This window comes from Ceratosolen solmsi, unplaced genomic scaffold (assembly GCF_000503995.2).
Source record: "Ceratosolen solmsi marchali unplaced genomic scaffold, CerSol_1.0 scaffold1, whole genome shotgun sequence".
NCBI lineage: Eukaryota > Metazoa > Arthropoda > Insecta > Hymenoptera > Agaonidae > Ceratosolen > Ceratosolen solmsi.
In genome coordinates, this window is record NW_011948415.1 from 9,879,600 (window position 1) to 9,892,753 (window position 13,154).

The 13,154-nt window shown below is 31.7% G+C and overlaps 1 protein-coding gene across 6 annotated transcripts in view; it reads right to left on the bottom strand.

Annotated features, from left to right (window-relative positions):
- Positions 1 to 458: 458 nt before the first annotated feature.
- exd (PBX homeobox extradenticle) overlaps positions 459 to 13,154 on the bottom strand; it is a 55,011-nt gene continuing 42,315 nt past the window's right edge. Inside the window, exons 8-9 of one of the 6 annotated variants that reach the window (XM_011507888.1) lie at positions 11,697 to 11,940; positions 459 to 775 (exon numbers count right to left, since the gene is read on the bottom strand). In XM_011507888.1, coding sequence (XP_011506190.1) covers positions 11,702 to 11,940 — 239 coding nt within the window. In that variant the 3' untranslated portion in view covers positions 459 to 775; positions 11,697 to 11,701. Of the gene's footprint in view, positions 776 to 3,614; positions 3,981 to 6,373; positions 7,587 to 11,696; positions 11,941 to 13,154 lie in introns of those variants that run through there. The other 5 variants (XM_011507890.1, XM_011507886.1, XM_011507887.1 and 2 more) reach the window with 5 other exon arrangements.

Genomic DNA, 13,154 nt, shown 5'->3' on the forward strand with positions numbered 1-13,154 from the left:
TTTTTTTTGTTTATTTCATGTTATAGTTACTCAATCATTATTAAAATTTTTTTTTCACGAAAAGTCTCTACCGACGATGTACCGAAACCAGGAGTAAGAAATCGCGTCGTTCTTTATTTATTTATTTTTTTCATTTATTTGTTTTTTATTTATTATCATCTGGCCATGAAAAACTTTATAAAAAGATTTAAAAAACAATTTTTGTATATAATTCTTTCAGCTCCCAATAATTGGCTGCATATTTCATATGTACACACATGCGCTCTTGAGCGTTTCGTTCATTTACTTTAAACTTGATCTTCCGTATGATATTTTACGCCACTTTCATTTCTTTTTCAGTAGATTAATCTACCCAATCTACTAATAAAGCATTCGAAATACTTGCCTATGTGGAAGCACATGTGAGTTCTTTTCGTAATATTCATGATTTTTTTTTTCTTTTCTTTTTTTTCTTTCTTTAAGAGGTATGTAATAGAGGTTTGGAGCATATAATAAACACTCGGGCTCTATGGTTTCGGGACATTCGTCGTTAATCTTAAATGAGCTTACTTAATATCGAGTTTAGTTCGTATTACTCGTCGTTATTAAGCGACGAGCTTGGGATCACAGATAGTAGGGTGATCGGATTACGCGAACGGGTTTCTTATTTTTTATTATATTTTGTAATTTTTTAGTGGTATGCCCTTCGCTTGTGCTAAATTCTTTTCATTTTTTTTATTTTTTGCTCCGCGTGATTCCCGGCCCTCTTCTCCTAAGGATTTCAAGGTGACAGCTCCTGAAAGCAAACGTCAAGTTCCAGCGTAAAATTCGACAGGGCGATTTGGCAGCTCAGTGTTTTCAATTTAAAGTGTCCCCCCTTTCATTAGAATATCCATTATTCTTTATGTGCTCTATTTTTACTAATTAATAAGCCTATTGTTACACAAATTAATGAGTTAAATTATGCGTGGATATCGACCAATTACACATATAATATCGCTACATTTATTCATTTACACGAATGTAAATTAAAAAAATTTTTTCCTACACAAGTCGATTCTTCATTTTCGACAGTTCATGGTGTATGAAATTTTATATAATTAAGTATTTTATTAGGACTCGGTGCACCAAATGGAGAGTGAGAAAGCTTGTATTACGATGATTTGAAACATTTCATAGAAGATTAATAACAGTAGTCAATGCATTATTATTATTAATTTTTTTTTTTTTTTTTTTTTTTTTTTTTTTTTTTTGTGAAGAATATAATCACTAATGTTAGTACTTATGAATACTTATTTTTACAATAGGTTAAAACATATTATTGCTTAAATTGTGTGTATTTATTTTGAAATGAATGCTCTGACATAGTGTAAAGCACATCATTTTAATTATAACGCGAAATTTTTTCTAAAATACCTTTACCATAATAAATGCTGGTAATGTTTAAGATGTTGATTTGTGTCTCGTTCTTTTGCAAAATTGCAACATCAAATCAAAATAATAATCAAGTATTTTTATGCTAACTCGTCCATTTTCAACAGCAAGCGATTTTATTTGTACCACAATAACGAAATTAGTATCCATTGAATTTATTTAGAAGCACTTAGAGAAAATTTCAATACTCTTTTATAAGTAAATGACATCTAATTGAACAACTTATATTTTCATATTAAACTTGTGAAAAATAAAAATTGCTAGTCCAATTAATTATATATAAAGTTTATGTTTCTCTTCATGCATGAATATAAAAACACATGAATAATAACAGAACATATACATGAGCGGCTAAATTGAAAAGTATAAATATAAATAGGCTAAATAATGGCAGGCGCAATCAAAGGATATAAATTGAAAAGGTATGAAATTAAAATATAAGACGAATGAACATTTGTAAGAAAGCAAACTTTAATAGTGTCAAGTTCCGTGCTTATCGCCCGGTCATATTGTCGGTATTTTGATTTTTTAAATATTTACAATCTGTGATGTATTTAGAACGCTTCATTTTCTCAATCCAATATGCAGCTTTAAAATTTGTCATTTTATCACTATTATCCAAGTTAATTTACTTCTAATTAAAATTGTTATAAAAATCTTTAACACTAAATAATAATAAAACTTTTACTTAATAATCCTTGATGGCTCTAAACTCGGAACATTATTTGCAATAGCATTTAATAGTGTTTACAAGGCATGTACACGCTATTTAACGGAGGGAAAAAAAAGAAACATGAAAGAACATGTATCGTGATAATCAAATATTAATATCTTTTAACGTCGAACATGAAACAAAAAAAAATAAAGGTAAATATTTTATATCGCGTCCGATACTGTATTGGCTTATCTCATGCAGATATATATATATATATATATATGTAATGGTTAAAATTAAACGTACAATAAAGCGAATATGCCATGTACAAAAAAAATCCTTTATACCTAGATACACAGTAGACAATTAAAATTAAAACTGCAGTTGATATAATAATAGTAATAGTAATAGTAATAATAATAATAATATTTATAATAATAATATTAATAGCAATAATAGCAATAATAGCAATAATAATAATAATAATAATAATAATAATAATCATAATAATAATAATCATCATACTAATAATGATGATAATAATCATCATAATAATAATAATAATAATGATAATAATAATGATAATGATAGTAGCGATGGAAGGCACGAAGCGAGAGTAAAACGTTACAAGAATCTAAAAACGAGTAGTGAAGCAAAGCACTCTCGTAAATCATTTAGTGGCAAACTAGCGTATAAGATAGTAACTAATCCGTACGCGATGCTCTCTTTTCCCTTAGACAAGGCGTAGAAAGACACCGTTAATATTGTCACCTCTATGTCTCTAAAAATAAAAAAAAAAAAAAAATAAAAAAAAATACAAAGATGTGTTACTTTAATCGTAAATTGTATGCTATAAGCCTATATGACATGATTTTGCCGAAACCAAGATGATAAGAAATACATGTTTTAAATCGATAATGCTACTTTCTTTCAAATTCCTCAAAATATTCTGCTTTTAATGATTTTATTTATACATATAAACCTTAAAGCAAACAGTGTAGCTGTACAAGTGAAGTGTTTAAATGAAAGTTCTATTCATTTATTGTCATTGGTGCTTACAATTTTAGAGCAAGTATCGTATACCCTTTGAACGACAAATAAATTAATAAACTTTATAAGCTTTAGGAATCAGCTTTTTCAATCGACAAAATATCATTAGCTACATTGCATGTGAATGACAATTGCATATAATCAGACGTTAATCAATGAAAAGAAGAAATACTCTGAAACTCTGAATAAACTCGCATCTAAGTGTACGCGAGCTCTTAGCAGCCCCAATAACAATGTAAAAAAAGAAGAAAAAAAAACGACGAAGAAGAAGAAGAAGTAGAAGAAAATTAATAACATCATGCATTAATTATCTTTAGTGCATGGATAAATTCTCGTTACAAAACATGAGCTAATAAGTATGCATACATCGACGAGTAATGCACCATTAATACGATACAATATTCACGTGACCTAACATATAAAATTAAATTTACATAATATCATATGTAAAATGTAATAAACAATAAAAATAAAAAGTATAAAATTAAGGAAAATAGGGCCCTTACGGTTGCTGCAAATACAAGTATACATGGATATATATCTTGAGTGCAACGTCAACTCATAACGCAAAATGAGGATCCTTTAGCGTGTACGTGCGCGTTGCTAATGCAAATTCGGTGTGCGTGTCCGTTGGTGTCGTTGCAACGCAAAAATAAAACAAAATAAATGTAAAGCGACTGGATCGTTCGTTATTCGTCCTCCGATTGAACGCGTTTTGTCGTTTTGTCTCGCTTGTTTAGACGCGCGGTTTGCTGTTGCTCTCTCGATCGGAATCCGAGTCGGCGGAATCGCCGTGGAGCGGCGGAAACTCCGGCACCGTCTCGCGGCTCTGCTGCATCCATCCCCCGGCCATTGCCTTGCCCTGCGTCATCATTATTTCTCTTTTGTCTTTACATTCACAGACTTATTAATATGTCTAAGTAAAATGCATTTAGATATAAGCACTGAAAGGATTCTCGTTTTGAACGTGCGACGTTCAAGGCGAGCGGCATGTCAAGGCTTAAAATATAATTTGAATAACAATTAGCCATCTGCATTGCGAATATTACGAGCTGTACATAATTCGTGGGAGGTTGCTTAAGGGCGATACAGCCGTTACCGTTACATAATATATAGTTAATTGTGTGCAGGAATGTGGACTTAAGACAACCTAAGGGCTACGTTGCATCTCGATTAGCGGATGGCATTTTTCTTACGGTAAGGAAACGACAGTAAATCAATTATCTTTACTATGCCTTTATCAAAACTTTCGAACATTATTTCGGCATTAATTAAATTAATAGGCATTTTTCAATTAGCGATTCGATACGTCACTACACAGTGTGGAACAAAAATTGTCTATTGATTTGAACATTACTTGCAAATAACGTCTAATAAATGAGTTAGTTTATAGACGAAGGAAATGTTGTATACGAGTATGCCACGCACCAAAGATTTTCTCAAAGCAAACTCCGTTCTATCTTATTACTATGAATTATAATATTAATACTTTTACATAACGCTTATTGTACTTGTGATTAAATTTTCAAAAAAAAAAAAAAAAAAAAAAAAAAAAAAAAAAAAAAAAAAAAAAACGGAAAAAAACGAAAAAAAAAAACGAAAAAAAAACAAACTCTTATTCGACACTGACTCTTTTGACTTGACTCTTTTGACCGGACTTTTGAGCGAATAACACTGTCAAGCGACAATTAAAGCGTCAATATTGTCTGCACGAACGTCTTTCATTATACGACATATTGACATATTCAAAGTACCTTTCGTCCTTCTCTTCAGACCGTCGATAATGCTACACTAATCGCGCCGACTTTCCTATAAAAACTGCAAAATCGTATTGAAATTAATCAAAAAAAGCACGTTACACGAGCTGAGATTAATTATTATCACGAATATGCTTAGATATTCTTTTCTCAAATCTTTCTCAAATATAAATTTAACTATTTTTACGATACTATCGAAGCGATGGAAATAATATTTACTTCATATATTTATAATCCCAATCAAATACGAGATTTATCGAGGTTTTAAATTCTTTTTGAAAAAACAGACGTTTTACATTGTGCGAAACGTACATTCCGCTCTTAGGAGAATATAGTTTACATTGTCTTAAGTTTATATTCTAATACAATAATTATCTATACAAACTCACGTAATTACAAATATACAATAAGTATATGTAATAAGCACCCCATTTAGCGGCACGAAATTTGCAAGAAATCTTCCGTATCATTATTTATAACGCGTAATATTTACATACAATACTACTAATAATTATTCTAATTATTCACAATTATTCTAAGCCTTAACACTCAATACTTAATCATCATTACTTTTCTTTTGTTTTACATTAACAAGCTCAATAACGTGTGTGCGTGTGCGTTTGCGTGTGCGCGTGCGTGTGCGCGTGTGTCTGTCCGTGTATATGTGCGTGAGCGTGCGCGCGCGAGAGTGTGCGCGTGTATGTATTCATATAATATATATATTTCTACGTTTCTCAAAAATTCTAAGCAGTAGAGAATATCGATTGCAAAATTTAAAATATAATTTTTAAGAAAATTTTCTCTATCATTGCGCTCTGTTTTGCTTTTAGCATTTTTTTTTTTTTTTTTTTTTTTTTTTTTTAAAATTTTTTTTTATTTTTTTTTTTTTTTTTTTTTTTTTTTTTTAGCAATGTATTCTATAATTTAATAAATTATCCTTCCTTAAAAATGTATCAAATTTTATTCGGACCATTTATAATGCTATTAACTGAATATTTATTACAGCAAAAAATCGTTTACGTTTAAATAAAAAGATTTTTAACAATTTTTTGCAGAGCAGCAACATGAAAAAAAAAAAAAAAGAACTTTAAGAAATTATACACCATCGATATTCTTCAGCTGCTCATAATGAATTATTTATTTCTTTTTTGTGGTATATATTTCAAAACTCATCAATCCTATCTACGTGTACTCCCAGCTTCTAAAGAATATACTTTTCTTATCTATTAAAACAATAAGTAACAAAGGCGAAAGGCAAGTTGAACAAGGGTTCTAACATTCGATTCTCAAATTCATAGGCAACAAAAAGAATCATGATTTTAAAAAATACAATTACTTTTAATACTTTTAATTTACGATAAAGCTCATTCGACGTAATTCACAGTAAAATATTACTGTTTTAATTACGCGTCTCTAATTAATAACGTAAAATAATATCACTGATAACAAAGTTTAAAAAAAAAAAAAAAAAAAAAAAAAAAAAAAAAAATTACGGAAATCTAATTTACAATCACCATGTTTCTTAATATTATTAATGAAATTTGAGAGTTGTCTGAAAAAATCCCAGTCAATCGTTCTTTAAAATATAACATAAAACTTACACACTTACACACGTACTACTGTATAAAACAATTGTTATAATATACAAAAATCAACATGCAATTCATACATGCTACCGCTGGCAACTGATAGTATCATTGTCCTTATCCTTAAAAAGGATGCTTTCTATCTGCTGCATGTGCCTAACCTCTGTTATTATTTGTTGCGCGACTTCATACACTCGATGTCCGTCGATAAATCGATATATTTAAGCTTAATACACAGTACGCGAATTGACATTGCATTACAAATTATGTCATGCAATGTATGTACAAACGTATAAACCTTATACATTATATTTTCGGATCAATCACATCGAATTATAATATTTCCAATTACTAACTCTCTATATCTAGACATTATTTTACTTTCACTACGTTTACCTCTACTAAAAGAAATTTTATTATCAAATTCTTATTGCACACTTATTTAAGATACCTACAAGCTTAAGAACAAGACTTTCAAAGAAGAACATTTATAATAGAGGGAGAAAGCTTTTCACTAATAATGAAACCCAATGCAACACCAACATTTACGGGGATGTCTAGTTATGGGTAAAGTATTTTATTATTAAAGTTACATTAAAATTGCCATCATTATATTATTTAATTACTGCTCGAGTGCAATGTTATTTCTCATTGGTAATCACATATCATCTGACAACTGTGCGCGATCTATAGTAAAAAATAAATCAGCAAATTGAAGATTACGTCGAATTTAATGAAAAACTTGGCTAGAGCTTCACAACTCACATCCCCCTAAATGTGAAGAGAGGCGTTTTCTTATCATTTTATCCATTACGCCAATTAATTACACAATCGGTTCATCGCTTACGTATCCGTACAATATTTGCGAAAGGTAAGTACGCGTTAAGGAAAGAATTATTAAGCAACGAACGGCGTTTCTTAACAACTGTTGGTCACACCCTCATTGAATCATAGAATAGCTATCGATTATTCCCGTATTCTTTCTTTTCAACATTTTATTTCATTTTGCAGTCTAGTATCTTGTGCTTGTTGCAACGGAGGTAAGATCCAATGTGGCTCGTAGAGGTGAGCTTCGTCTCTTAGGCCCTGATGACACTTATGCGACATTATGCCTGTGTCGCGTCACTGCAAAAATATAACACGGAATCCCAATTGTTACTATACAATTAATATTTGCTTCATGGCCCCAAATTCTTACAGCGACTCGTTAATTCCTTTCTTCTACTACAGTTTAATCAAGTAATTTTTTTTTTTTTTTTTTTTGTTTTTTTTTGTTTTTAAAGAAACATTTTTATATTGCTGATGCGATGTATGCTTCGAATGATTTATAAATGCTTAACAGCTTATTATTCTATAAGTTAATGTAATATTATTCTATTTCATGCTATTTAAATATTTTTGAGATAAGACAAGTGCATTTGGTATATTACATTTATTAGATGACAACATTAATTTACAATTAGCGTTGATGAATTGAATCTCTGAGGTAATTTTAAACTTCATTGGAATGTTCAGAATATTGACAAATAACAATAAATATTATTAGCTTTTACCGAAAACCCTTTACTCTTCGGATCATCCGAATGAAAGCATTTAAAAAGTAATTTTTATCTTCGAATTATTTGCAAATAGTTGCATAGTTGGGCATTAACATTCTTTTGGCCGTTATTAATGAACTGATGTTAATCGTTTTAATAATTCGTGACGATATTGAACGTTTATTTGTACTTGCAAGTAGTAAAAATCAGCAGAGATTAAAAACCTAATTATAAAAATTATAACATGTTTCAGCTTTAAAATAATCAAAAGATTCGTTAAATAATGAATCCTATGAAAAGATGTTTTTGTGTAAGAGGAATAAATGTTAAAGAACTGTGTTTGCAACAAAGTCACGTTAATGTACGAACGAATTTTTAATTTTGTCATTTAATTATAACGTTGACTTTGCGAGAAAAAAAAAACGTTTGCTGGTTTAGGGTGCTGAATTATTTTTTCGTTTTTAATTCGAGCAAAATGATTAATATGAAATAAAGCACAAAAAACTGCTCACTCTGCACTCTCGTTGCAACAAACACAGTTCATGAAATGTTAATTTTGATTTTCATGAAAATATAACACCAGTCAGCTGTTTAGATTTTAGTTTATTATTTAAAAAGAAAAAAATTAAAATAAAAATCATAATTAAACTTTGGTTAGGGCAACTATTATAGTTTAGTGTTAGATTTTTATGCGTTCAGACTAAGAAAGGATTTATCATGAGGAAATCGTGTGTAAATATGGTTAGTTGCGATAATGAAAATTTTATAGTCAAATAAGTTTTCCATTCATCGAAGCCATCTAACTATTTATTATTTCTTTTAGTTTTTAATTAATGCACAAGGAGAACAATGTTATTAAATACATATTAGTAAAAAAAAATTATATTTACATTAAATTTACGTTCAATGATCATATTGATTGCTGAATTTATGATTTAATGAATTTAATTTTAACTGAAAAATAATCATCTACCTATGAAATATAAATGTAAATTAATACTAAAAGACTAAAAGGTGATAGTAAATTTTATTATCACATTCCTCGAGAACATCAATTAACTTTTAGCACTTTAATTAGTTTTCTTTAGTATTAAAAGGGAATTTCCATTGCCGTTGTTACTTAAAACTGACGATTCTTTCTGTAAAAGAATCTTCATTGAAAGACGCCCCTCCCTTCTCATCCCATCCAACAACAATTTACTCACTCTTACTCTCACTCTCACTCTCTCTCTCTCTCTCTCTCTCTCTCTTTCTCTCTCTCTCTCTCTCTGTCTCTTTCTATTTATCTTTAAAACGAAAACGTTTGCTTCGGAAGCCACTAAACACGAGCCATTACCTAAGAATAGTAATCCGTACCATTTCTGTTAATCGTGTAAATAAACGAAGGAGACAAAAAAGTAAGCGTAAATATCGGAAAAGCTTCATCGATATGGGCTCGCGGGTAGCTAAAGTATCGTAATGCATAGGGAAGTCACGCGTCTCTCCAGTAAGTCGTTATCAGGGGTCGCGCGTTACTCGTGGCCGTGGCTACGTGCACATACATATACTTCGTGTAGTCCATTACTATGTGCGAGCGCCGGTAGTAGCGTACCCGGTCTAAAAAAGTGACTTTGCAACTCCAATGCATACTAAGCAACCTGGTTACTAGCTACAATGCTAACAGTAACGAAACTGCGCCCGCCTCCTCCCCTGGGCTATGCTCGCTCGGTTCCTCTTATATACCGTTGTCGTGTTCTCCGCCCGTTTCTCTCCTAAGATTCTCACCCGCACACCCCAACCCCCCTATCTCGCCCTTCCTTTCACACACACACACACACACACACCCTCTCTCTCTCTCTCTCTCTCGCACTCTCATTCAGTCCTTCCACATCGTACTCTCCGACAACCTTCTGCACCTTACTCCTCTATTTAAATATACACGTATAAGATGATTTTCATAGTTCCGGACGCTTGTGTATGTGCGCGCACAAACAGTAGTGACTCGTACTACCAGAGCATGTTCAAAATTTTAACCCCCGTAAGATATAAACCTTGCGTACATCGGGCGCACATACATGGATATAAATCCTGGAGTTAAATTTCAACACACTTTCGTAAATGCACTTTTGGCAAATAAATGTACACAAGCGTTGGAAATAGATGATACTCCGTAAAGTTAATGCGTACTAACGAAAGCGCGTGAAACGAATGGGCTTAAAACGAAGCTTCGTCGAGTTTAGTATTAAAGCAATTTCGAGCTTTAAAAAAATTATCTTCGAAATGATATTATCGAATAATATAACTAAAACGTCTATTAATATGTCTTATATTATGTGATCGATAACAAAATTAACAGCATTCACTCATGTTTAGTATAAAAATTAATTAATATTCTAATTTACTTCCCAGAAAAATAACCAAAACAATACTATAAATTTTCAGATCCGTATGAAAATGAGAAGAATATGAGATAAAAAAGAGAAAAATATTATAAATAATAATTATCGTTGTTTCGAGTTAAAAACTTTAATAGTGTCACAACTTTCACCACAATGAAAAGAAACACAAGAAATTTCCAAACGAAGTTAAGACTTTGAACTTTAGCTCGAACTCGTTTTTCGCATTTAATCCAGCACTTTCAACGCAACTCCAGAGTCACGTAAAAGCGCTGGAGCTTGAGGCGACAATGGCTCACCCCTTCTTCTACATGTACGTGCGCCATGCATGAGACTTGACTCGCATTAATATAAATAATACTCGCTGGTTCTCGAGACACTGGTGAAATAATTATGAATGATATTATGAATAATTTAGCGTAAGATATACCAATTTAACAAAAGAATTTAACCAATCGACTTGCTTTATAATTTTGATAAAACTTCCCTCGATCTATATAAATAAGATAAAATGCACCAATAATAACATTATGAAAATTTTTTTTAACTTAATATTAAGATGAGTTTTGAAATTGTGCTTTAAATGTGATTAAAATTTTTTCAATAGGAAGCTTATTTTCATCTGTTTTATAAAGTATTTATAGTTAAAGGAGTTATCCGTTTCTCTGCTCAATAATGCGGATAATATTTGTAGAAAAACCAAGGGACAAATTTTTGTTCTTGAAAAATAACAGTGAAATACATTGAAATATGCCTATATATACACAAGCAACATTGAAGAAAGTGATTTCATTATTTTTAATCGCGTGGATGTTTCTCATCCCCCGACTTAATTCAAAAGTAGTTTTATCAAAATCCCCTCTAAACACAATGAATTAATTAATACTGACAGACGATAATTAATAACAATTAATAATAAAATAATTCCACAGGAAGTAACAAAACCAGATAGCAAGCATGCAGGCACTATTTACACAAGCGTTACCGCAATAAAAATCTACACAATACATGCATAACGCATCTACACTGAGCTAGAGCTTTAAAAAAAAGTGATCTTCTAGTCAAGGGCAACATCTGACCTCGTAATAAAGAAAAAAAAAAGAATGCATTTTTATGTTCAAAATAATAATAATAATAATAATAATTTATAAAAAGTCATAAATATTTATGACTCTATTTATCATTAAAAGTGAAAAATGCTTATTAATGTGGTTTCTTGGTTATCGAAAAATTTTACTTTGACGTACGCCCTCGTTAAAGATCACCATTCCCTCGAGCTCCAAGAGCATGCAAAAGTATAAGATAAGAAAGGCCAGCTCTACCGTGTCTACTCATCGTCGTAGTCATGGCTGCGCTGGCGATCCCTCTGGTAATTTACCTGGTGCATCGGATCGTAGCCCATCGAGCCGTCGTTATACGGCTGGGAGCCATAGTCGCTGCCGTTAATGCCCATACCGTAGCCGGCCATGTCTTGGGGTCCACCGGGTGGGGCCGGTGACATCATCGGCGTCGGGGTACCCTGGCTTGCGCCACCCATGCTGTACGGCGAGGCTCCTGCAAAAGCTGCTGTAGAAACAATCGCGGTGCTTACAAAATTTCGAGGAGGTGTTTTTATTTAGCTAGTGCTGGACTGCTGCCCAACAAGCTCTTTTAATAGCAGCGAAGATTATGCGCCCCTTTGCTTTGCTCCTCCCCCTCCCCGCCGCCCTACCCACGCGTTACTACAAAGGATTCTACGGGAATGGACAATTCACGTCAACAAACGTCTCGACAATGTCTGAACGCGATGATTTCATGTACTCTAACTCAATGTACAATTTGAGGACAATTCTTGGCAATATATCGCTCAATCATTATGACGCATTTTTCACTTTACTCGCTCGTCCGCTATTTTATTACTCAACAAAGTTTATTCAATCACGTCATCGGAATAATATAATGATGATATATGAAATGTTAATGTAAATGCCAATAAAGTTCTAGCACTTTCTTCATATTCCGAATATTTATAAATATACGAAACACATAAACGAACTCTTAAAAACGAAATTCTTTTTGAGCTTGTACAATGCTCTTATCGTCGAACAATTTAAATTAATTTAAGTTTACTAGGCATATTTACTATATAATTTATTTATTCCTTTATGTTTATGATAGTTTTATATACTCTGCATGAGAATATAATCTGCGTGAAAAGTTTGAAAATACACATAATTTTAGAGCCAAGACTACATTTAGTTAAGATAAAACTTTATATAAAGATGAAAAGAAGAGGAAAACAATTGGAAATATAAACTATATTAATCAACGTGTATGTTAATATAGAAGTTATTGTTAAAAATACATTATACTTTATTATAATAATTTAAAGTGATTAATGTAATGCGTAATATGAAGATACGTAAGATCGAAGTGTTCTTTATAAGAGGATTAAAAAAAAAAGGGGGGGGGGGGGGGGGGGGGGGGGGGGGGGGGGGGGCAACGCATAATCTTCTTTCATTTAAACACTCCTCGATGAAGAAAGAACTTCCAAGTGTATCATTTTAAAAGATTTTCATGCAATTTGACTTTTATTATGATATTCTTTTTCAGCTCTGATTGCTCCTTAGAGTTATTCAGTTCGAAAACTCCACTCGGAAATTCGCACTCCCTCGTGGAAGTTTCTCTCAAAAGTCATAGTGAACCGTAGAAGGGAATAGCGCACAAGCTTATAAATAAAATGCGTAATTTTTTCCTTTTCTCTATCTTTGTTTCTCTCGTCCCCCGCGCCCCTCCGCCCA